At 36.9% G+C, this 27,607-nt stretch overlaps 1 protein-coding gene across 9 annotated transcripts in view; it reads left to right on the top strand.

Annotated features, from left to right (window-relative positions):
* Positions 1 to 27,607, top strand: part of FAM13A (family with sequence similarity 13 member A) — a 269,131-nt gene that overhangs the window by 49,549 nt on the left and 191,975 nt on the right. For 8 of the 9 annotated variants that reach the window (XM_045820022.1, XM_045820018.1, XM_045820023.1 and 5 more), the window contains one exon: positions 6,191 to 6,368. In XM_045820022.1, the coding sequence (XP_045675978.1) occupies positions 6,191 to 6,368 (178 nt within the window). Of the gene's footprint in view, positions 1 to 6,190; positions 6,369 to 11,051; positions 11,219 to 27,607 lie in introns of those variants that run through there. The other variant, XM_045820025.1, reaches the window with a different exon arrangement.

Here is a 27,607-nt window from a genome sequence, read left to right as displayed (position 1 = left end):
CTTCTTTAAGGGCTGAGTAATTTTTCTTTGTACCCTGTGTATATACAATGCTAGTTGAATGTTTGTGTCTTTGCTTGAAAAATGGGTCAAATTTAGCCAAGAGTGAATGACATCTTTCTAGAAAATTAGAATAATGTCAAGTGACACTTTTCCCTAATGGATAAAGTTAGGTCCTGTCCTAGCAAAAGGTTGATGTTATGGAATGTGATGACTATTTCAATAATTAACCATTATTCCATCTGCAGAATTTTCTTAAACCTTTCAGACTCATGGATTAAAACACATCCTAATTTTTATTCCAATTAAACAAAGAACCTCAAAGCACAAAAGGTTAAAATTTTTAACCAGCTGCAGAGGTTCATTTTACTTCCATTTCTGAGGCCCTTGTGGAATTCCATTGCTGAGTATCCTTACTCTCCTACCATCAAATAACCCTGTTCTTATCATTTAAATAACTCTCTGCAACCCAATTCCTACTTAACGCTTTGAACCAGCTAGTTCTTTAAATAGACTAAATTACTCCACATTTCTTTAAGATATATTCCAGATATAGATATCTCTTTATTCCTATAGTATTTTGTTTTACTGTCTTAAAAGGTGTGTTAAGTTTCTATCAATATGTTGAAACTATTTCTTAATCATTTTTATATTCAAGGAAGGTATCAAAGGAATTTAAAAGATATTTAAAACTCAGCCTTCAACTCTGATCTTATATTTGCCAGTTTGTGGATATTTTTATTTTAACTGTAACTGCCTCCAAACATCAGATCCATTCTCAGAAAGGCCTCCTGACAGTCCCTACCCCTCTCGCCATCCCCCTAGCCCTATAATTTATGGTTTAATGTCTCACCCACTAAACTATAAGCCCCACGAAAGCAGGGGTTTGTTTTGTTTACTGCTGCATCACAATGCATAGAATTATGCCTGGCCTAGAATAAATCACTCAATAAATATTTTGTGACTGATTATTTCATACATGTATTTTATATACATAAAACAACTCACATACATAGAACAAACAAGACACATTTAAACTGTATTTAGAATCTGCCCATGTCTCACCAACTCACCACGATCAAGCTGGCCCAGGGCCAAGCAGCTTTTCTCTTCTGGCCTGTCGCACTAGTCTGCCTGCTTTCAACTTTGAGCCCTAAAGTCTAGATTCAGCACAGCAGCCAGACTTGTCCTTTAAAGTCAGATCTCCCGACAGCTCAAAACCTTCACTCTGGAGAAAACAAAAGGCCATGGATTAAAATAAGACTGTGATGACCTGCCCTAGTCCTTCCTCATACTGTCTCCTGATTTTATTTCCTGCCACTCCCACTCCCAAGACCCCTCAAGGGTCTGGCACTTTCTGTTTCCACTGCTTAGAATGCACTTCCCTTTCCTTCAGCTCTCTGCTCACTTGACACCATGTTACAGAGGCCTTCCTTGACCCCTGACTGTTAAATGAAGTTACAGCCGCCCCCCTGCATAGCTGCCTCATTTCCCCTTACCCTGCTTTATATTTTTTCATAGCATTTATGTTACTAATCAGTAATTGGTCTGTCTCTTCTTGATTTGAATGTTTCATAAAAGCATGAAGTTTCTTTTGTTCAGTGTCATGTCTTTAGTGTTAAACAATGTCAGACACCTAGAATGTATGTGATAAATATTAAAGATAGTGTGAGGTAATGCACATTATGAATTCATATGTACAAAAATAGAAGCATTGCCAATTCTTTTGATAATGTGAAAACTTGAGGGAGCCACCATAATTACCAATATAAATGCAAGAACATGAATGAATATGGCAGTGTTTATTATATTTAGGCATTAGCAAATCAAAAGATAATGAAAGTAATAATGAAGTAATTATTGTGAACTTTGTTTCTCCCAAGCATCAGTAAACATCATCTTATTGGGCACCTTTGCACCCAGACTCCCCAGCTCAGTGCTGTGCTGGGCATTCTTCTGCAGTTCTTCTGGGAAAGAGGTGAGCCGTGCTTGCTCCCTCCTGTGGGAAGGCTTGCTGTGAGATTGCTGCGGGCTGTCAGCAATGGTGATGTTTACCACATATTTCTGGAAAGGCAGAAATTCTCAGATTGCAGATTCTCACTATGTTAATATATAATCAATCAGTATAAAGATGTGAGGAGAAATGTCATGCTGATAAACTAAGGTCTTTACTGCACTGTCAGTATATTTAAATAAAGATTTAGGAGGTAAATTATGACTATTTAAGATTCAAATGTGGTATGCAGTTGTTAAAACCACTGAAGTAGAGTACCCCCAGCATACTCGCCCAGTGAGTGACTCGGTGAATCTATCTTCCGTCAGAGGAAATGGAAGCACTTTGACATAAAATGAGATCAATATAAGCCATAGTTTCCTCAATTACTTTTGCTTTTTGAGAACATATTTAGTGATTCTTCCATTCATGCACAAAAGATTTAATGTTATTTTGTTAATAAGCTTGAGATTCTCTGAATAGATCTGTCTCCCTTCCCATTATTTGCCCATTTTATTTCCTGGGAAGATTATTTATTATATCTCAAAAATTGGAAGTAAATGATAAAAGTGCTGTATTTTTTCAAAGATGTCATTGTCATAAAGTCATAGCCATTTGAGAATTTATTTTATTTGACGTGATGTCTTCACACCCAAGGGTTTGTGGTTTCATTTCAGAGACAGAGGGCCTGCAGCCCCTTATCAAGGCTGTGGGAATGCTGTTGCTTGTACCCTTACATGGTGGGAGTTAAACCATAATTTTATATATTTTTAATTTTATTTTTTAAATATTTACAGATTTAATCTTAACTTTTATTGTTCCTATAGAATTTTCATATAGAGGTTAATTTGTTCTTTGAAAAACAGTATGGCCTTATTTGTAAACTTGTATTTCTATACAATGATCCAGCAATTTCACTCTTTGATATACATCTAAGATACACTGCTGTGCATGTACACCAGGAGATGTGCACAAGAATGATCCCCACAGCACTGTCCCCAGGAAAAACCTGGAAACAACCCAGATACCCATCGACAGGGGAGTGGATAAACTGTGGTAAAGTCAGAATGGAATATTATACCGTGAATGAACTTATAACATGAATTGACAGCTTCTTGTGACAATGTGAATGAAAGAGCTGCTGGTTGCAGCAATAACTTTTTATAAGTTAAAGACAAGTTAAAGAAAACTCAAACATAAATATTCAATCACAATGGAAGCAGGAGAATGATAAGCAAAGAAGTCAGGATGGTGTAAAATGCAATTTTAAACAAAGAAAATACACCCATAAAAACATCCAGACTCACTTTGGATTAGTCACTTTAAAAAAAAAGACAAAATAAAATTACATTTTTTCCTCATAGTTATTTATCTTTATAATATACAATATTAGAAATAGGTAGTCTTTAATTAGTTTATAATCACCTTGAAACTTAATTATTCCCCTTTCGTATTGCTAGTCAGATAAATCTTGACTCTCCTAGTGAAGATCATTGTGCAGTGGGAAATAATGCCATCAAAAGCAACGTACCACATGGATTATCATATGATTTACTTTTTAAAAGTAATCTAATATGAAAAACTTCTAATATCAAGAAATTTATTTTACCTTAAAAACTATATACTTTATTGGATCACAACATGATCAGTAAGAAATAACAATTCTAATTATAAATAATGTTCTCCAAAAGGAGACTGGACTTGGAGCCACGAACACACAGTACAGGGTACAGATGATGTCCTGCAGACTTGTGCACCTGAAACCTGTGTAATTTTGTCAACCAATGTCACCCCAATAAATTGGATAAAAAACAAAACATAAATTTTAAAAAATATAGAATTGTTTTGGAGAACATCCTGACAAACATTGAAATCTACACATTTTTGACATTGCTATTTTGTACAGCGTCACTTTTTCTAACATTCATGGAGAGGAAATGGGCACATACTAAAAGCCATTCATTAAAACCTCAGTGTGCTCATAAAACCAAATCAATGGAGGTAAAATAAAAGGAGTTATTATTACTTACATAGCATTTAGTATGTGTCAGCCACTGTTTTAAGTACTTTACAACTGTAAATTCATTTAATCTCCATCACAACTCTATGAGATAGTTAATGTTAACATTTACAAGTAAGGAAACAAAATTTGGTGAAGTGTCTAAAGTCACACAGATAGAGTAGTTGCCCCATATTCGTGGGGATTATGTTCCAAGAACCCCAGTGCATGCCTGAAACTGCAGATAGTACCAAGCCCTATGTATACTATGTTTTTTTCCTATACACACATACCTATGGTAAAGTTTAATTTCTAAATTAAGCACAGTAAGATATTAACAATAGCAATAACTAATAATAAAATAGAATGATTATAACAATACATTGTAATAAAAGTTTTGTGAGTATGGTTTCTCTCTCTCCAGTAATATTTATATTTTCCAGTCCAAACTTATTTCTGAATCTTTACAATCATTCCTTACTTGCAGTAAATGGCTTAGTGTCACTCATTTTGGGGGATTCCCTGCTAAAGTCTCTGTATAGACTCCATGCTTTTTGGCGCAACACATTGTTGTCCATTGGAACACGTTTGCTGTCTGTGTCTTCTACCCACAAATTTAATGCCTTTTCTGTCTTAACTAAGCTCTTATTATACATTATGGCCGTAACTTTTGCAGTTTGAGGTGTGACAGGAAAGCTAGCATTAATCCTTTTTTCCTTCTTTACAATTTCAGGAATAAAAAATTCATTCTTACCATAGATCTTTGCAACCTCAGTATAGGATTTTTCTGCTTTTCTTAAGTCAAGAACTTTTATCTTTTCACTTAAAGGTAACTCTTCATTGCTTCTCTTTGGCATATCCAAATTGCCAGCATCATTACTCTTGTGCTTTGGGGCCATTCTTAAGTAAAATAAGAGTGACATGAACACAAGCACTGTGATGCCGTAACAGTGGATCTGATAACCAGAGACTACTAAGCAAGTAACTGGCAGGGAGCACGTGCAGCGTGGAGATGCTGGACAAAGGGATGATTCATGTCCTGGGTGGGATGCTGTGTGAAGGCACAAGATTTCATCACACTACTCAGAATGGCGTACAATTTAAGAGTTAGGAATTGTTTGTTTCTGGAATTTTCTATCTAATATTTTGGGACTGCAGTTGACTTCTGATAACTAAAACTGTAGAAAGTAAAAGAGCAAGTAAGGAGGGACTTCTGTAGCAGGTCGCAGAACCAGGATCCTAACCCAGGAAGTGACTGCTGAGCCTGGTTGGTATCTCGTGCTCTGCAGCACATCAGTGGCACTTTATGTGACTTTCTGATTTTCACTTCTTGCAGTGACATTATTTTATGCATATATTTTGTAACACTGACTAATCATCTTCTGTTGCATCTCATTTGCCTCACTTTTCTGTTTCTTATTCACTTGCCTGGGACAAGCTGCTGACCTATCTAAATTAAACCAATGTGTATTAATTTTGACTGGATGGTTTTCATTCCCTGAGACATCCATCTAAATGATGGATTGTGATTCTTCCCAAAGCAGCTTTATTTTGTTTAAATATTGACAAAACAATAAATCCTTGAGATTTGAGGGGAAACTTTTCATAAGTCTGCCTCAAATTTTGGAACATTGTTAGATATTTGGGCTGTATATGAGATTATTAGGCTTTTGTATGAGATGCATCTGTCAAGTTCTAAACTCTGATGTTTTAGAGATTATCAAGCTATATAGAAATTACAGTTTTTCCATCAGTTTCCTTTGTATACAGATTCCTGATCACTAAGTTTAGTGTCACTCTTGGTAACTCAGAAAGGTCTCTTACATGAAATTTTATTCAAATAAAAGATTTTTGTTTTTAACTAACTTATAGACAATAATCAAATGGAAAATTCCACTGTGGATAAAAAACCGTACTGTTATGTTGATTTAGGACAAGATAACAAAAAAAAGAATCCATTGTATGCAGATAATAAAGCTCATGATTTTCAGGATATCTGAATAAGTTAGGAATTCTTTAACATTAAAAAAAGTTAAATGCATAAGGAGCATAGAAAAGGCAAAAATGCCTCTTCTTTGATGGCCTCTCTCATTCTTTAGGAATTTTTGTCTGAACAAAGTGTTAGAACTTAATATAGCTGTGTACTTTTGTTATTGTTACTGTGAAATATGCCTGAGAACATTTTTTACTTTTCTTTTCAGATGACAGAAATGATGCTCAGGAGAGCAGCTTAAGAGACTTACTAAAAGAGCTGCCGGACATGCACTACTGCCTCCTCAAGTACCTGTGCCAGTTCTTGACAAAAGTAGCCAAACACCATGTGCAGAATCGCATGAATGTTCATAATCTCGCCACTGTGTTTGGACCCAATTGCTTTCAGTAAGTTATGGAGTTTTGCCTTTAATATTATCACATACTCCTTTTCTTTTTAGTACTGCCTGAAATTACTGGAATGTAGACACGTATTTCAGACTGAAAAGTCAACCAATTTATGTTGAAGTTCCATGCTCTTTGACCTTTGTCTTGTTTTTGTCCCAGTGTTGAAGAAAGCAAATACCTTCTTATGAAATCATAATTTTTTATATTTTAAACAACCTTATTTAAAATTCTGGAAATAAGTTTTACTTTCACCAAAAAAGGCATTAAAGAAATTGAACCTGAGACTTTGATTAGCAGAAGGGGAAGGAATATGATGTAGTGTACAATTTTCTTAATAATGATAAATTTCAAAACATTGCTACTGGATGGAAAATTGCAAGCAGAATATGTCAGTGATGGAAAAAAATGTAACCTCAGCTACATTTATTTATTTTCTAGGGACAAACTAGACTAGAAATAAACTAGTTCTGTAGTCAGTGCTATATCACTAGTCACAGAAACTTTTGTAAAGCTTTAAATGTTATTTTCCCTGTTATTACTTAAAGCTCTTTAATGTATAACACGTGATCTTGCAATGCAGGGACTTTGCTTTTAACTCTCCCATTAATCTTAGCTGATATCAAGCACATCTCTTCAAGTTATAAGGAGAGAGAAAGAGAGTATACTCACACTTTATCTTTTAAAGATTTTATTTATTTTTAAAGAGCAGGAAAGGGAGGAAGAAAGAGAGGGAGAGAAACATCCATGTGAGGTTGCCTCTCATGCACCCCCCCCACTGGGGACCTGGCCTGTAACCAGACACATGGGAATTGAACCGGTGACCCTTTGGTTTGCAGGCTGGCCCTCAATCCACTGAGCCACACCAGCCAGGGCTCACTTTAAAAGCTCTCAAATATTCTCAGGAAGTTTTGTTGTTTTTTTTTAATGGTGTATCTGCTTTTCCACTCCATTAACCTACAGACCCATGCAACTGCCCAGAACCACTAATTTTACAGTCCTGAGAATCACTATCTAAATACAGACTCTGGCCTACAGCCTAGTGGCTGCAGGGTTCCAGGACATCTACAGCCACTCGGGGAGATGTTTCACCTCAGTAATGATCCCCATTGTAACCTCAGAGATTGAAATTTCAGATAATGCCATTTCATAGGATATGTCAGGGTCTCATGAATAAATATTTTAAACACAGACTCCATTAATTTCTTCTCTTATTCAGGAGCTCTGTGGTAGTAAAAAAGCTCTATTTCTTTTTTACTTCTATCTGCAGAGTCAATTTTGTTTGATGCCTTATATATAAGAAATAAAAGTAAGTAGAAAACAACTCAGCAATTTTGAAACCGTAGATTCTGGAAAAGGTTAAAATGAATTTGTAAATAGAATACTTATTTAATAACACACAAATGCATACCTCACTGCTAACTTACTGGCTTAGGCCAGATCTGCAATTCTTGATAACCTGCTTCAATTAGTCAAAATATCAAATAAGTGATGAGTTTTTATTGTGGAATCTGCTAATTATTATAGCTTAACCTTTCATTGTGGTAAAATATGCATAACAAAATTTACCATTTTGACCATTTTAAGTGTATAGTTCAATGGCATTAAGTACATTCCTATTGTTGTGATCATTAATTGGTTTGTATTTCTAAACTTATGGATATAGAAGTCACTACCATGTTCCTTCTCATTGAAATACAGTATGATACTTGTAACAAAGAGTGTTTAGTGAGCACTTACCAAGTGCTCTCTAAAGTGCTCTCTAAAGTGCTGCCTCTCTAAAGAGGCAGAAGTGTTATTTTGTCCTTGAAGTTCCTCTAGCTAGGTCAAGAAAAAGTAGACATGTCAACTCTAGTGACCAGAGTTAGACCATATATGCTATAAAGATAATCAGTGACAAGATGACATTCAAGGATAAATCTCACCATAAACCACTTAAAAGACGAAGGAAATACTTTTCTCAATAACTAAGGTGAATACATTGTATAGTCAACAGATGAGGAAGATTTATTTCTAAGAGGCAAGGGAACATCCTCATGACATAATGATTATTTTTGGAAGAATATAAAATTTTAAATACAAAATATTGCCTATGAAGTATATGATCATAAAATGAAAAGAAATACACCAACATATGATTGTTTGGTGTTGTGGTTGCTGGGCTTCTTGATGACTCTTAACCTTAATGACAAGGTTTTCAATATGTACATCTAGTTATAGGCTTATAAATTTACGTGATCATGTAATATTATCATAGAATATTCAAACAATATACAGGTATGTAGAATAAATATATTAGATAAAGTATCCTCCATTAATCCCTCCCATTCCAACCTTTCCTCCCTGGAGATAAAATCAGCAGGTCTGTATCCTTCCAGCCTTCTTTCTGAACATAGCCATAAATCTATTTTTTAAAACAGATTCAAGGTCCAAATATTATGAAGCTTGATTGTTTTTATGGTAGCACTTGAACTTTTAATATCAGCATACTTATTATATACCTTATTCTTTTTTTTTTTAAAGATTTTATTTATTTATTTTTAGAGAGGGAAGGGAGAGAGGGAGGGGGAGAGAGAGAGAGAAACATCAATGTGCGGTTGCTGGGGGTTATGGCCTGCAACCCAGGAATGTACCCTGGCTGGGAATCGAACCTGGGACACTTTGGTTCCCAGCCCGCGCTCAATCCACTGAGCTATGCCAGCCAGGGCTATACCTTATTCTTTAAAAGTAGTGAAGAATGTGAATTTGCCCTAGTTTAACCATACCTGTATTGATGAGTGCTGAAGTTGTTGTCATTTTTTAAAAACTAGAACAGACTTGCAGTGTATGGTGCTACGTGGGTGCTAGAAATATTGGGGGGAACACTTTGTAAGGCATAGGATTGTCTAACTACTATGCTGTACACCTGAAACCAGCACAAAATAATATGAAAAGTAAATTAATTGAAAAAGAAAAACCTAGTCACCAATAAAAAAAAGGTTTAAGAAAAAAATAGTTGCAGCGAACATCTTGAGTGTGACTCTTTATGCACATCCGCAACTATTTCTTTACTAGTAGTGACATTGCTCAGCTGAAGGGTTTACACATTTTATAATATACTATGGCAAAGTTATAGTAATGTTTTTATAATATACTATGGCACCATAATAGGTATTTTTCTACGAAAAATTAAACTTTAGACTATAAGCTATATATATTCTATATGATCTTTTTTCCTAAGGAAATACATAATACTCAGTTTCTAAAATAAGTAAAAACCTCCTAAAGAATACTGTTATTCTTAGACATTAGCAGGAACTGCTTCCCAAAAGTTTTGGTAGTTATTAAAATGGGTACTGGATTTTAGTTGTTTGATTAGCATGACAAAAGAAAATGAGTGTAGTCCTTATTTTGCCTCTGGTAAGTTTGACCTTCTTCGTTATTTATTTTTCTGTTACATTTTCTATGAAATACGACCTACAAAGTTTGCTTTGAAGCTTAAGCAAGACCATAAGAGAAATCTTGGCACATAGTAGACAACTGCTAAAGCAGTGTTAGAATACCTCTGCATTTAACTAAATACATGTGTAATTGCATAAGGAGACCAGGTCTTTTGGATTCAGCCCCTCACATCACTTAACGAACTGGGCTCCTTAGAAACATGAGGTAGCAGATGGGACATTCTTCTTACCTCAGTTGTCTTAGTTTTCACTTCCTTCTTACATATAGTGCAAGATTCTTACAGTATTATATGTGCTTTTTAGTACCAAAAGAAAAAAATATTTCTTGTCCAATAAAACTTCTAAATACAAACCAACTTCTTTAATTTAGTACTTGTAACAGACACAAATCTTATGACTTCTTCAAATTGCCTTGGCGCACTACCCACCTCCCAGATTCATCTGCCACCAGGACTGACCTTCAGCCCACCTTGGGAATACTGGATCCTTTTCCTTGACTGCTGCCTCGCAGCTGCCAGAGGGGCTAGATGTGGATCCTGGAAGTCTAGAAGAGTTAAATCCCGTTGACAGTGGGAAACAAGAGTCAGGAAGGAAGTGGGCCCATCTCTTCTTTCTCCTGCCCATGGAATGCTCTGTCCCATGGCCCGCCCTTGCAGCCTACTGTTGAGTTCCATACTGCCACACAAAACATCTGCCAACCAAACTGTTGTGTGTCTGTCGTTGGGATCTTTGTGAAAGAACTGTGCACTCTTGACATTGTTTCACATCCCTACTTGCCTTTTTCCCTCACCCATGCTACCCTATATCCTACTCCCAAAATAATGGACCAACATCCTTGTCCTTGGCTCAGTCTTTGTTTTCCTGAGAATCTGCTCTAAGGCAGTGTGCACCTGAGGACACAACAGGACTGTTTCAATACAGGAGGAAAACCTGTCTTCTAAAGATATGGCGAGGTGTGTTGTACTTTAAGACTTTAAAGGATAATGTTGGCTCTAATGATTTTTCTTTTCCCTTGCTGACTTTGGAATCTAATTTTCTCATAAACAGTGACTCCATTCTGTCAACTGATGGTCCCTGGCACCAATTCAGTGCCAACAAGGAACTCCAATTTGAAGTGTGGTGAAGAAGGAAACTTTGTTCAGTGCAAAACAGCTGAATTGTGATACAGCACAGCTGTGAAAACAGCATGGCTGTGGAGTAGCTCAAGTGTGATACAGCACAGTTTTGCATGGATATGGAACAGCTCTGGGACGAGGCAGCCCCATAGCCAGGCCCCTTTCTGGCTAGACAGCTGTACTCTGCTCCCTGCCAGCCTGCTTTGTGCTGTGTATGCTGCTGTGCTCCACTCTACAACGGTCTGCTTTGCCCTACTCCACTGCTCCACTTCTCATAGATCGGCTTCACATTGCTCTGGTGAGACATTTCTGGTGTTTCAGTTCAGTCAGGCAGGCTCATTCTTCATTTTTCTGTGGAAAGGGACGGTACGCTTCCCAAACCTGAGGGAAGCTGGACAGAAGTCCCCACCCCGGTCCCTGATTGGTCCATCTTCATACAAATGAGGATGCCAAATCCTTGCAGTTTGGCCCAAAAGGTTATAAGAATAAGAGTATTTACTTATATTGTCTCTTTGTTTTGCAGTTTCATATTTAAATGTTGAATATATGTGGAAATTACTTTAGAAAAGGTATGATATGGGATCTAAAAGTTATTGACTATCCTCTTCTTATATCTTAAATTTTTAAATATTTATATACTGAATTACAGTGAAATTTATTTTGGAGTAAGATATTATTTAAGGATACAATTTTTCACTGAAACAATGAGCCAGGTAACCAATGTCTAGAAAGTAATTCATGTTTTGCCAAGTATTCAGAATGTCACTTTATCATCATATCAGATCCTTACATATATCTTGGCCTCCCCAGGGCTTGGATGCACTATAAGGGTCTATCTGCCTGTCCGGGGCTGGTGTCCTTTCCTTTTTATTTTAGTGTTATGAGCTGTGTGCTTCCACTTCTCTTTCAGGATTGTCCTGGGTAATTATGTGCATATATTTTCTCAGAACTTCAGAATATTTTCCTAGCTTTAAAATTCCCATTTTAGATTCATCAGGTATAGTTGAAATATTTAATATTGAGTCATTTGTTTAGTAAAATGACAAATCATCCCATTTAGTCCAGTTTTTACTTATATATTTTTGTTTCTTAAAATTGTAGAGGCTTGAAAAAGTATGGAAAATTGTTAAAACAGTGAGAATTATCCACTAATTCTTTTACTTAGAAATAATAACTTTAAATTTTTAACTGTTTCCTTTTAGCCTTCTCTCAGGTGTATATTATTTTTTAAAATTTTATCAATATTACATTTATATACCTTTTTAATAAAAGATTACATTTAGATTTTTTATTGTTTATATAATTTTTTATTTGTTGCTTTAAATCTTTCAGTTTACATCATTTTTTTATTTGCTCAAAACCAGGACATTTCGTTGTATATATCAGATTCTGCGTGTATACAACAAGAGTATTATTCAGTCATCTATTTCTCATGGTGAATCCATAAGTATAGTTGGTACTCTTATATGTTTATATATATAAAAATGAAGTGTACAAAGCATCCATTTTTAAGATTACAGAGGTAAAATAGAACTGATACCATTTATTTTGGTCTGTTCCGATTGAAACTTTGAACTAGGCAAGAGAATAATCAATTGGTTTTTAGAGAGAGGAAAAAAAACAGATTGGTATGGGAAGATTTCCACATTATCATTGTCCCTTAGTCAGATGGGTAGTGGTATTAGCTTGAACCATATAAAACTGCCATTTTTCTAGTTCAAAATGACCAAATATTGCAATTTTATATAGTTCAATATAGTAGTATACTCAAGTCCATCATTCCTATATTAGCTAAGAACATGTTTGAATCACAAGAAATTGAATGTATAAGATGATACCACAAATTCTCCATTAGATGTCCACTTATTTTTTTCCAGGAATCATGGTGATTTGTAATTTTGTGTGATCCACGCATAGCATTTCTTTCAATATTCTGTGTGAAGGGTAAACTTATTACTCTGGTTAGTGGAGGTAATTGTACTTCAAGCCTTGTTTTTTCAAACAAAAATAATCAGAAAGGATGCTTTTTGACCTTGGTCTCATTCAAGAAGTGGCAGTAGATCTTCAGGTGGTTACTCAGCAAATTGACTGATTACTTTTTTGTAATATATGAAATTAGTGACAAAAATAGTGTTGAATAATATACAGTGTGGTTTATATTTTTTCCATGTGAAATAATTGAGAGGAGCAGTGATTTTTTCCCTAGCAACCCTAGCTCAGTGCATTTTAGGTGAGCGTTTATGTGAGGAAGGACCAAGGATAGATGTTTTATAGGTCTTTTCACCCTATCAGTGTGAGGCAATGTTTTTAAAGTGTGTAAACTCTTCTCTGGAATATATCTCCCTAGAGAATAACCAGGCTTAGTTGTTGAACATTGCTGACTGGAGCCAGAGTCAAAGATTTCTTACCCTTTGGAAAGTAATCCCCAGAGTCCATCAGTCTCTGTGGGAATGCAGTGATTAAGCAATAACATCTGCCTGGCAGTTAATGGTCATCTGCAGAAATATAGTCCACCATAAATTCAAGGATCTTTACGTCAATTGGTTATTTATTAAAGGCAAACACCCAGCCAGACAACATCAACACTAGCCTGTTAAGCAATAATTTTAAATGAAATTGCATATTTCCCATCACACATACTTTCAGAGGACTTCTACATTCATGATTTTGTTTATTCCTTATATCAATCTTAGGAAGAGAGAAGGGTCCATTGGGGTAGCTGGTGGGTGTGTGTCAATGATTGGCCACAGCCATCAGTGCATCACTAGTAAGCAGGAAGACTCAGAATAAGATGTTTTCCTACTCTTGGTCTGCTGTGTTTTCCACTAGGTCACATATTTTCCCAAGATGTTATTATATGTTGCATTGTACTCTATCTTTACAGTCATGCAAAGAGCAGTGATTTTTTTCCTAGCAGTCATGAGTTATGTGTGGGATTAATGACCGTCATTGTAACTTTGCCCATGCGTGTATAGTCTGTTACAGTATAACTTTTAAACAGTGAAGAAAGCAGTTAAAATGAATACTGCTTCCCTTTGGTGGCAAAAAAAAAATAGATTCTTATAATTCTGCTTTTCTCATTTTTCATACTCGTAAAAGAAAATTCAAGTGAAGGCAAAATCAGTTTACTAATGAAATGTGATTGCTCTCTTTAAGACTTCAAAATAAAAAGTAGAGCCATGTGTGTTGCTCAAGCGTAACCTTGAAGATTGCTATTGACCTTTTAAATGCTGCATCATCATCCAGTGATGGCAAGTAGCAAAAAAAAATATGTAAATACATACACTGAGGCATGTTTTTTAGCTGTTGACAAAAATCCAGTGGCAAATTTATATTCTGAACATTATTGTGGGAGTGTGTATGTACACTTATATAATCTCCAGAATTATCTTACACCTCCTCATCCGCCTTCTACATAAACAGTAGTCATTTTTCTTCTTCTATGCAGTTACTTTAGAGACTCAGTCTTGAAGAAGCATAATTCTACTCTCATTTCTGTTATTAACCAGCTCTGTGTACTTTAAGAAGTCACTTAATTTTTCTAACCCTCTATTTGCTATTAGATGATATATGAATTTCTTTTCAGCATCTAGATTTTATGTGATTTTAGCTTTTTATAATTTGTATTTATTAATTGATTTGGTACACACTATATGCTAGCAGGCAGTGTGCCAGATGTTAGCCAAACAACACAGTTCATACCTTTAGGGAGCTCATACCCTATAGGGGTAAGAGGGAAATTCCTCAAATAATTACTCAATTACAGTTGTTGCAGTAGAATTTATAATAGAGATCGTGCTCATGTGAGTATTTGAGGGTGCATGCCAGGGAAGTGGTTTGTGTTTCATTCACACGTAGCTAACATGGAGTGCTCTCCGTAATGCACTGCACTTCTGCATGTTCTCTATATTTCTTCTTTGGCTGATTTTAATGACTTCTTAACTGGTTTTCCTTTTTGCTCTCACCCACTTCAATCCAAATCCACATTATTGCTAGAACTACCTATTTAAAACAAATCAGATCACATCTATCTCTTGCTTCCAAGACCTACATTCAAGGATATTTCTTTTCTCTACCATACCATTCAAAGCTTTTAATGACCTAGTGTATAAATTCTCCTGTAGCTTCATCTCTTCTACTTCCCAAGAACTATCCATCAGGGATATGGAGCTAGAGCTAGACAACTGTAATAGAATCAGAGGAAAATCTGGGGGTTGAGCTAGAGTTTGGAAGTCATTCATTCTAATTTACTTTTTGAAGACACAATGGACAAACTCTCCAAGAACAGTGGCATCCTAGGGAATAACCATAGTTAAGTGATTGGAAAAGACAGTTGTCAAGATTGGAGGAACAAAAGCAAGTGCAGGATCACAAAAGCCAGAAAAAATGGAATTTGAGAAATGGCTGGACCATGGAGAGGGCCAAGTATACTAGATTTGGAGATGTGCAGATTATTTGAATCATAACTGCAGATATGTAATGATACTTTACACTGTTTCCAAAAGAACAATCTTCTGAGTAACACTCATTAAGAAAATATGAAAAGAATATTGCTTGGGAAAAATAATTACCTCTGGGATTAGAGGAGAAACCTCTCTTTCTTGAATTAGTATTCACTTTCAGATGTATTAGTATAAATTGTGGCTGACTCAATTGCTTAAGTCCTTGGCTTTTTACCATCACATACAGTCATTGTAGATTTGTTGTATCTCCTTTGAGTTTTCCATTAGAGAACAAAAGGGAAATATAGGTACATTTGTTTTCTGGTTTAGATTCCCAAAGTAGAATGTAAATGAATGAAGACTTCTGTGATTGAATCTGTGATTGATTAACATGTTTGCTACATCCACAGTTGATTGGAATGACTATTCTTGTGTTAGGTTAGGTTCTAACAGACTTTACTTTTTAAAGATTTAACTATTAGTAGTAGAAATAATAGACCCCATTCATGATTAAAGGCTAATAGAATATATATAAGGGCAGACTGATCATATGACATTTGTTCTCCTTGATGTTGCTATTAAGCAAAACTTTATCTCTCCTAGTGAAGCTAGAGAATTACCTTGATGGGTCATGGGAACAATTTTGTGATGTCAGGATGGTTCAGGTTTTAGATACTTTTATATAGAAAGACAGGATAGCTAGACTCTCTTGGTTTAAACTTGGCTCCCTTATTTTTTAAGAGTGACATCTTGGTCAAGTTATTTAGCTTCTCATTTCTTTTTATATAAAAAGGAATAACAATAGTATCTATCTTATGTAGTGTTTGTTTATGTATGTGTGTATATGAATATGTATATATTTATAAATATGAAGCTGAGAATAGCTCCTGGAACATACTGATATTATATATTATCATAGTTTAGCAATTTTCCAGAAACACAGATTCTCTTTACTTTGCAAATTTACCAATCATGGGACGTCAAGTCAGTGACAACATTACAACAGCAAATTTGTCCTTAAAAATAGGAAACAAGTCTATGTCTTGGATGACAGAAGTTCAGGGACGTAGTATCAGGTGCTACTTCCTAGGTATAATTATATATGATATTCATTCCTAATATGAAACAATGTAATTTCCATGAGCATAGATTAATAATCTCACTGATCTTTTTTAAAAAGAATTTTGTAATGAGTTTATTTGAACCCAATTGAGAATAGTTGCTGGGAAGCAAAATCTCAGTGGATTTAGAAAATGCTGTGGAAAATTTGGCACTTATTTTATACATCTGAATCAAAAGGCAAGGTGTAAGGGGGTCACATTAAATTTGTTGGTGATAGATTAGCTAGGCAAGAAAAATAAAAGCCAGGAAATCTCTGGGATTGGATAAAAAGTAAAGGAAATTGACACATACTTACGTAGGAGGGTCTAGGATAGTTAACCGTCCACAATTAATAGTGATGTGGGGATTTGTGGTCTCTGCCCTGGTGCAGTGGGTGTGCCCTGAGGGGTCTGGGTGTTGGGGAAAGGAAATTATCCTGGCATTCCAAGGTCCAAAAAGACAAGAGACAGGCTTGGTTAAGGTAAAGATTGACCTTTGTCAGGGTGGATACCAGCCTAGGACATGACTACCTGCCTTCAGTTTCTAACTGACCTGCTTTCACTTAGAAAGTTTTAATTTCAGACCATCCTATGCAGTTATTTTCAGTATCCAAGTTTGTAAGGCCACATGCAGGCCTCGCCTGAGCTTGTCAGGTTTAGAATATAGCCCCTTTTTCTCCACCCTTCCCCTTTTTGGTCATAAATCAATCCAAAGGATGAATTGATGCTCAACCTTTGGTTGGATAAGCCTTCCCACAGTGGTAGGAAGGCTCATTTCTAGGAAGTATGAGTCAGCATTTGTCTTGCTGAGCTGTGGACCACTGGGAATTTGCTAGACCATAACTTTCAATGCAAGTGAAGGCTGAATTTTTCTCAAAAGTAAAAAGAGGTAAATGGGAGGCAGTCAGGTCCTATGGGACTTCATTAAGAGAAACACGGGACCACTTTTAACCTATAAGCTGTCATGATCCAAGTTTTTGTAGTCTGTCTCACTTCTTTTTATTTGGCATCTAGTACAACATTTACTCATAGTGTGAGAGTGCACCATATACCTCTTCAGTTTTTATAGTCTGCCCGTGAGATGAGTTTCATTTCCTGTGGCCTGTCTGCTTTCCACTGGGAGCACTCAAGTGCTGTTATTAATCTGATTCTGGCCAGTTGTGCAATTGGAAGCTGTAACCTTAAGGTTTAATCAGGGCCAAGGCTGTAAGAACACAATGCCGTAAATTACAATTACCGTCCAAAATTCTAGAGGCCAGGAGGACAGTAAGAGTTTCATAAGTAAATGCCCCGAGCCTCAGCAGCAGTTATAGAAGGCCATGTTTTCATAGCCACTTCAGCCTCTCTCTGAATTAATATAGTTAGTAGTCTTTGCTGGGTTAGGGGGTAATAAGCACATTCCTGTAATTGAATTCTAGCATTTATACATGGAATTCCTTTCTCAATATTCTTTTTCTACTAACTTTCTAGTTTGGTTCTTTTTACTCATTCAGAAATAGCCAACTTTTTAAGACAAACTACTTTCTTTTAACTTCTCCTAAAATTATATATACCCTCTTTTCCTTCCTTTTGCAATAGCATTTCTTCTAAATGCTAAGAGAAACCATAAAAGGAGTATTATTGATAATACAAAAGTTATCTTATACACCTTTAGCAATTATTAACAGTTGGGCTATATACACAGTTTAAAAAGCCCAAAGAACAAGTGTAACTATTATTATGATGTTTAATATTAGCAGACAGGTAAAGACAATCAAACTAATCAAGTTCAACATCAACTTGTAGGTATGCTGGCCTTATCAGTATCTTGGGATAGCTGTCTGTCTCTGATGTTAGCAGCTTCTCATCCTGGAGAAGTCCTTTGATGTCTGCTGTAGGTGCAGGCAAATGTCAGAGACGGGGCAGATGTCCATCCTTGGTTGGCACCTGGTAAGGTTCCTTCCAAAGATGTTAGCTAGTCTTTAATTGATGTCTTTTCCAGTGGACAAAATCTTCTGTCATAAGTCGTGGCCTTTGAAGTCTTTGTCTTCTGGGAGCATACTTGTGAAATGAATGGCACTAATTTATCAGTCCCTATAGCTGGTTAATAAGTTCTTGATAATAATACAGAATATCTCCTTTTAATAAAGTTGGTTCATATGCCCCTTCATTCAGATGAATGGGGCAGCTGGTGACTGTTTCATACGGAGAAAGGCTATGTTTACCAAAAGAAGTAGGTTTCAGGTTGAGGAGTACTACAAGGAGCGCTTTTGGCCAAAGGAGATTAAAAGCTTCTGAAAATTTACCTGATTGAGTTTTAATTGTACTATTTGTATGTTCCACCAATACCACTGGGCTGATAGGCACAATGAAAATACTGTAGAATAGGCCAAATCTTACAAATGGATTGCATTATTTGTCTAGTAAAATGAGTCATTGTAACTCAGAGGGAATTCCCCAATTGGGAATTAAGCTTTCCCAATAATAATTTGCCTATCATTAAGGCTGTTGCTCTCCTGCATGGGAATGCCTCAACCAGGTGGGAAAAAATATCAAATTATAACTAATATATATTTGTATTCTTGAGATGGTGGCATTTGGATAAAACCCAATTACCATACTGCCAGTAGAGCTCAAGGAAGTGGGAAATGTCCTTGGGCCCCATGGAATGATTTTCCAGGGCTTGTTTAATTGGAAGATAGAACATCTGCTCTACACTTTATGAGTTACAGTGGAAGGTTTTCAGTATTGTTTGCTTCATGAAATCATCTTTTTATGACCCCAATGTGTTAGCTCGTGTACATGTTGAAGTATAAGTAATCGAGTCCCTGTAGGTAAGATTGGTTTCTGACTGGGATCATATCTCTGTCTGGGTCAAAGAATCCCCCTGTTTGTTGCCATATCCTCTTTTCTTCTTCTGCAGTTGTCCATTGGAACTGTAAAAGAAAGTATTTTATTAACTTAATGGGAAGCAAGGAGCATTCTCAGGTCTGGATAATATGGCTGCTTAATGCTGCCTGTCTAGCTGCAACATAAGCTAAATGATTTTTTTTTTTTGCTTCCATGGTGGAAGCTTTAGAATGTCTTGGAATTTTGTTAGATGCCAATTGTTTCAATTTCCATATGATATCTAATAATTCAGCAACTTATTTTTCATTCTTTATGGGTTGCCCTGAGAAAGCTAAGAAGCCTTGCTGCTTCCACAACATGCTCGGGTTGTGAGCTACACCAAGGGAAGAGCCACTGACTGATGTATTTTTAAACAGAAATGGCAGGTATTCCTTGCCTTTATTTCAGTGTATTGCTTTTCGAGACCATTTTTTATTTTCATCTTTCCAAAGACTTTCCCAGGTCTTAAACACTCTTGCTTTTGGCTATCTCATACAATATCACATCAAACATTAAAATACACCCACATCCATACTAATTTTAAATTATTTTAAAAATTGATTTCTGTTAAGTTGTAATTGAATAATTGATATTATATTTTTACACATTGAAATATTTACCAATTTTAATTTTGCAGGGTTTTGGGGTTCTGTTGTTTGTACTTTGGAATCCTGAGATCTCAAACATTTTCCTTGTCTCATGAAAATTCATCAGCCCTAGGCTACCCTTATCCATTTAATAGATAAAATGACCCTATTCCAAATAAAGTGATCTTAGAGAAACCAAGGGGGCTCAGTTAGATAACAGACCAACTTCAGCTGGGCGATGACTTCACCCCTTCATGCTTTGTCAGTCAGGTTCAAATCCTAGTTCTCTCTAGTGCAGGGGTGTCAGACTCGTTTGCACTGAGGGCCACATCAGCCTGGCAGTTGCCTTCAAAGGACTGAAATAATTTTAGGACTGTATAAATATAGCTACTCCTTAAATGTTAAGGAGTTGAAATTACATTTGGCCCTTTGAAGGCAATTGCCAGGCTGATGTGGCCCCCAGTAAAAATGTGTTTGACACCCCTGCTCTAGAGAAACACAGCTTTGCCCAAAGAAATGAAAGGCAGCAGTGTTGCGTGTATTAGGAGAATCCATGTGGACCCTGAGACATGGCAGGGCCAGACTAGGTTAGATGAACGTACTGATAATCCTGGATATACAAAGCCTGGAAGAAAACATTTAGCTTGGGTTTTGCATGGCCCTACCATACCATACTGAGATGGTGGAAACATTGGGTGAACTGGGAGATTAAAGATTCTCATTTATTTTAAGTTAAATTAATATTAAAGTAGAGAAACAAAGGTTTATTATTGTGGCAACTTAGCAACTTTTCTTTTTTGAAAATGACTTTAAGGAGGAGCAAAATACTAGTGAATTTCTTAGCTATTTTGGCCACTCATTCATCTATATTACCAGTTCCACTCACTCAAAAACATAAACGTACACCTAAAATGAGCAGTTTTTCTGTAGCTAAGAGTTTTAGCTTAACAACCTTTCTTTTAATTAAGCTTAATACATGGCTTCTGTCATCAAAATTTGATTGAGAATACACTGTCAAAAATCCTTCAACGATGGGAGCAAAATAAGATTAACAAGCAGAGAAATGTCGTGAGGAGCACTGGCAGCAGTCCTTCCTCTCCCACCACCTGGCCGCTCCCTTCCAGCACGCCACCGTGCGTGCCTCCACCAGGTCTCCTTAGCTGTAGGAGAAGCCGACATGCAGTATGTTGAGGGTACTTTACATTTCCAAAATTACAACAATTATAAAGTTATAATAACTTTACATTTCCAAAATTACTACAATAATTATAAATTATAATAAAAAACAAATATTTATTAAGCACCTGCCCTGGGGGTAGGGTGATATAATAGCAAGTGGCTACATGGGTTTCCTGTAGAGGTAACATTTACACTGAGATGTCAAGTGTAACAAGTCAGCCCAGTCAAGAGCAGGAGCATGAGTCAGGTCAGAAAATGAGCACAGGTGCGTGCCCGACTGACCGCATTCAGATTCAAGCTCCACCACTTACCAGCTGTGATGCCTTAGGACAGTTTCCTTCACCTTTCTGAGTCTTGCTTCCTCTTCTGTAAAACAGGCTCGGTAGTCATACTTACCTCACAGAGATGGCAGGCTTAAGTGAGTTAAGACATGTAAAGTGCTTCTGCCTAGTTAGCATTCAGTGTTACCTTTTCTTTTTTTTCCAGGCTCAGAGAGGAGGCAGGTTCCAGAAACAGAGAATAGGTCTGTGTTTCTGGAAAATGGGAGGAAATGATGATGGAAAGGGAGGCTGGGCCAGACTGTGTAGAGCTTTATCAACTAGAGTGAAAAGCTTAGACTTAGTTCTCACTAAAATGAAAGTAGCTGGGAGGTTTTAAGCAGGGCAGTGACATTTTCCAACTCACATTTTTAAAAGGTCACAATTGGCTGCAGTGGAAGGTGTACGGGGGGCAGTGGTCCTGCTATTGGGTGATCCTGGTGTGGCCTGGAGCAATAGTGGTGGAAGTAGTGTGCTGACCAGATCCCAAAATATTTTGAGCACTTGGAATCATGTGGAAGAGATCCCTGAAGGAGAGAGTGAAATAGGGTACTGGGAAGCTCTGGCCACAAATCACCGTCACCGCTCTGCCCCCTCTCTCTCTTGTTCCATTTCTCTATGTGCCTAATGGTCCATTTTACTTGTCAGAACATCGAACTTCCCTTCCAACCTCTCATCCACTCTTCTGTTTCTGCTCTGTTCAGGCAGAATTGATACCCTCTTCTCTCAGTAACCCTCATAATAAAAAATCAGTGTCTAATACTGCTGATTCTCACTCTCTCATGTCTTTAAAGTCCTGAAATTTCTTCTGTCATCACCCTACTCCAGACTCATCTTCTCTAAATCATTACAATAACTTCCCCATTGAAGTCTATGCCTTAAACCTCTCCTCTCTCTGATCCATAATAGAGTGTGAAATAATACATTACATTTGTGTACTACTCTAATTTTAAAAGGGGGAGTGCTTTCATGTCACTATTTAATTTGGTTCTCATGAAAAGCTTTACTTTCCCTCTTCTGGTGAGGAGGTAGCAGTGAAAGGTTATGACATGCCCAAATCACACAGGTAATTAGTGGTGGAGCAGAGATGTGGCCCAGGGCCTTCAGTTCCAAAACCGGTGTTCCTTCTGTTATATGGTAAGCATTTCTGTCTTTTCCAACATCACTGTTAATCCACCTAAAATGCAGTCTTTTGCTTGTCACTATTTAAAGCCTGATATGGCCTAAGAAAGAAATCCATTCTAGCAGGGAAGGCTTTCCCCCTCTGTCCCTGCCTTTAATGGGGCCTAGCTCAATGTAAAGTGTCCCATTATGTTCTCACTTCCATGCATTGTTCACACCTTCCTTCCAATCAGAGGTGCCCTCATTTTCCCACTCTACCTTCTACCTGAACCATCCTGAGTCTATCTGGTACCTAATTGGTTTCCCAGCATCCTTCAGGAAGCCTCTCCTGGCCACCCCTCCCAATGAGCTCCCTCTCCATCCTGTGTTCCACGGCAATCTAGAGAGTGGAAGTCTGAGCAGTCCTGTCTTTGACACCTAAAACTATGGCACCTGGATAAGTCATGAAACTTTTCTGATTCACATCTTCCTATATTTAACATAGAAATTATGAATATTACCACAGAGCCTTGTAAGGATAAAATCTAATGAGCTAATGTGAAAATGATGTATCTTTAAATGTTAGTTACTACTGTCACTAGTAACTTATAGCATAGTTATATGACCTTCTTGGAACCTCTTTTATACTGAGACATTATGTCATTTCCTCACAAACTATTCCATGCCCCCTTAGTTAAAATGTACACTCCTTTGACGAAGCAGCTTGGTTCAACTTCTTTATGTGACCCAAAAGCCCCTGATAGTGTCATAGGGATTTCTGTTGAATAAATAAATAGTATTTTGAGGATGTAGAGGTAGCAGTTGATTCTTTGGGAAAAAATTAAGATAATTAGTTCTTATATCCTGGAGTTTAAATACCTGTTATACTCGATAAGGTAAAAAGGGCAGGAAGATGAAGTAAGATGTGATGAAGAAAAGTGCAAGAAAGGTTAGAGACCTCAAAAGTACTTTTGGAAATTGAGTCAGTGTTTCCCTTGCTTTTGAGAGAAAACTGTGTGTATCCCCATTCAGGTAGGACAGGAAAAAAGGTTGAGAACAGTTGCCAAGTGTTTCTAACTGGAAACATTTCATTGTGAGGTAAGTAATTATTGTATCCTTACTTTATCAAAGCTTGATTCTAGGTCACCGCCAGGGGAAAATTGGAGAGCTTATTTCAAAGAATCAAGTTTGCCTTGCTGCTGATTCTCGTAGTTTTGTACTTGCTGTGTTGAGAAACAGTGGTGTCCACCCCCACTCTCCACTTGTTGAGAACATAGTGGTGCAAAGGTGAAACTTAAGAAAGATGTGTTCTGTATGTGCATGGTGTCAGAGACAGTGTAAATAAATAGTCAGTTTATATTATCTCCTCTTCTTGGCCGTTGGACCCAGACAGCCTCCCACCTTGAGTCAACAAGCCTTTAATAAGCTCAGGTATTGTGGCAGGTCCTCTGTGAAAAGGAATAAACAGGAAAAGTGAGTATCCAGTGGACTGTAATTGTGAAAAGTAAACACGCACATGGCCTTTGTCACTCAGCCGGTCCCCTCACTGTGATAGCACTGGGCACTGTTCTGACATGATGCCAGAAAAAACATGCATAAAACTCCTGGTAACAACTGAGTATCAACTGGTTTACAGTCTCCAAAAGAATTTTTCTCCCTTTCCCCCAGTTATTCACCTCTGCCCATAGTGATAATAACTGACTGTTAATTGGATTTTGATTTATTTTTTGTTCCTAAAATTATGATGGTACAATGCTTTTCCCACTGACTTTTCTTCCTGTTGTTCTTTGCTGTGTTTCAAATCAGATAGAAATATCTCTCATTTCTATGATGAACAAAAATAAGACGTACCATTTAGATGTGATCCAACAGAGATGATGACATATGAAATGCATTGGAGAAAGTTCCCATTAAAAAAATTTAATGAGAGTTTTAATGGGAAGAGAGTTTTGACTTCCGGCCCAGATGGAGGTGTAGATATACATACTTTTCCTCCTCACACAACCAAAAGGACAACAACTTTAAAAACAAAAAAGAACCAGAACTGCCAGAAAATCAAAATGTATACAAGTCTGACAACCAAGGAGTTAAAGAAGAAACATTCCTTCAGACTAGTAGGATGGGAAGAGACAGGCAGCTGGGCAGAGAGGATGTGCGGCAAGGCAGCGACTGGCAGACTGGTGGTCCCACATCTGTGTGCAGATGAACCAGGAGGAGCAACTGGGGAGCAAGACAGACCATACAGCCCAGGGTTCCAATGCAGGTAAATAAAGCCTTAAAGCCTCTTCCTGAAAAAACCTGTGGGGGTTGAGGTAGTAGGAGAAACTCCCAGCCTCACAGGAGAGTTAGTTGAAGAGACCCCCAGGGTCCGAGAACATACACAAACCCACCCTGCTGGGAATCAGCACTAGAAGGGCCCCATTTGCTTGTGGGTAGCAGAAGAGGCGACTGAAAGCCAGCCAAGAGCAGAGCAAGCAGCATTGTTCCATCTTGGATCCTTACCCCACATACAGTACCACAGTGCAGCCACGTGAGTCACCCCATCCTGTTGAATACCAAATGCTCCACCCCTTACTACATAATGGGCATGCTGAGACAAAAAAAAAATGGCCCAAATGAAAGAACAGACCAAAACTCCAGAAAAAATACAACTAAATGATGAAGAGATAGCCAAACTATCAGATGCACAGTTCAAAACACTGGTAATCAAGATGTTCGCAGAAATGGTTGAGTATGGTCAAAATAGAGGAAAAAGTGAAGGCTATAAAAAATGAAATAAAGAAAAATCTACAGGGAACCAACAGTGAAGGGAAGGAAATCAGGACTCAAATCAATGATTTGGAGCAGAAGGAAGAAATAAACATTTGACCCAAACAGAATGAAGAAAGAATTCAAAAGAAGGAGAAGAGGCTTAGGAACCTCCAGGACTTTAAACATTCCAACATCTGAATCATAGGGGTACCAGAAGGAGAAGAGGAAAAACAAGAAATTGAAAACTTACTTGAAAAAATAATGAAGGAAAACTTCTAGAGTCTGGCCAACAACTGGACTTCTAGAAAGTCCAGGAAGCCCAGAGAGTCACAAAGAAATTGGACCCAAGGAGGAACACACCAAGGCACATCAAAATTAAGTTACCCAAGATTGAACATAAGGAGAGAATCTTAAAAGCAGCAAGAGAAAAGGAGAGAGTTATGTACAAGGGAGTGCCCATAAGACTAACAGCTGATTTCTCAAAAGGAACCTTATAGGCAAGAAGGGGCTGGAAAGAAGTATTCCAAGTCATAAAAGGCAAGGACCTAAATCTAAGATTACTTTACCCAGCAAAACTATTATTTAGAATGAAGGGGCAGATAAAGTGCTTTCCAGACAAGGTCAAGTTAAAGGAGTTTATCATCACCAAGCCCTTATTATATGAAATGTTAAAGGGACTTGTCTAAGAAAAAGATAAAAACAATGAACTGTAAAATGATAGCAAACTCACAGTTATTAACAGCTGAAACTAAAACAAACAAAAACAAAAACAAACTAAGCAAACAACTAGCATAGGAACAGAATCCCAGAAATGGAGATCACATGGAGGGTTATCAGCAAGGAGAAGGGGGAGAGAGAAAGGAGGGAAAGGTACAGAGAATAAGAAGCATAAATGGTAGGTACAAAACAGACAGGGGGAGGTTAAAAGCAGTATAGTAAATGGAGAAGCCAAAGAACTTATATGTACAACCCATGGACATGAACCAAGGGTGGGGGGCGGGGAATGCTGGTGGGAGGAGGGGTGCAGGATGGAGGGGAATAAAAGGGAGAAAGAAAATAGGACAATTACAATAGCATAATAAAAAATATACTTTAAAAAATTACTGAAGAATATGAGTTTGGAAGGGGAAGAGGACTCATTTACTGACTTTTTATTGAGCACATACTATGTCACTTGCACCAGATATACAGTGGGTGAATCTGAGACATGCTGTCTGCCCTCAGTGAGCTTCTCTTTTGGGGGAAAAAGAGAGACAAAAACACGATACAAATAATAATAATTATAGTAATTATCACAGATAACAGTTTTTTAGCCATTACACTGTTCTAACAAATTATATATATTAACTCATTTCATCCTAACAACAGCTCTATAAATTAGGTAATGTTATCCCAAATTTGTAAATGAAGAAACAAACACATGTGGTTTTAGTTACTTACACATTGTCATGCATAATAATATAAAGAGACAGGGTTTGAACCTGAATACAAGGCTTAGAATCTGGATTCTTACCTTCTACCCTATAATTACAAAACATAAAAAGGGCCCTGGAGTAAAAAAATCAAGGTGCTGAGTTAGAGAGTACTAACAAAAAAGGATAATGATTTTCTAGATTCCACTTTAGTGACTGGATTATTTGGTTTTGCTTATATTTGCACTAGACTGGTAGTGTTTAATCCAATTTAACATTTTTTATTAACTCTATAAGAATTTTTTCATTGTGGTTCATTGGTAGAAACACTAATATGATTCCTTTTAACACAGAATAACAGAATCAAAATGGACTAAAAATATTGGAATGGAATGTAGTAGATAATAAGATGAAAAAAATAAATAGGTTTCTGTTGGGCATACTTAGGTATAGTCCAGGTTCTAGGCAGAAAGTTTGGAAATCACATTAGTAGTCAGAGGTCTTCATACTGTTCTTCAAAATTTAAAAAATGAATTACTGTGTGATTTAGCAATTCTTCTGGGCACTTATCTAAAAGAATTGAAATCAGGGTCTCAAGAAAATATTTGTACACGAATGTTCATAGCATTATACAAAATAACCAAGAAGTATAAACAACCCACTTGTCCATTCATGAATGAATGGATAAACAAAATGTGGTATATACATAGAAGGGGATATTATTCATCTTGAAAAGGAAGGAAATCCTGACACAAGCTGCAACATGGGTGAACCTGGAGGACATAGGGCAAGTGAAATAATATAGCTGCAAAAAGTCAAATATTGTGTGATTCTACTTATATGAAGTATTTGTTCAAATTCATAGAAAGAAAAGGGAGAATGGTGGTTCCCAGGGCCTGGGTGATAAGGGAAAAGGAAAGTTGTTTATTG

This window comes from Phyllostomus hastatus, unplaced genomic scaffold, assembly GCF_019186645.2.
Source record: "Phyllostomus hastatus isolate PE091 unplaced genomic scaffold, TTU_PhHast_1.1 phas_scaffold_39, whole genome shotgun sequence".
Lineage (NCBI taxonomy): Eukaryota > Metazoa > Chordata > Mammalia > Chiroptera > Phyllostomidae > Phyllostomus > Phyllostomus hastatus.
This window is presented reverse-complemented; position numbering and strand designations above follow the sequence as displayed.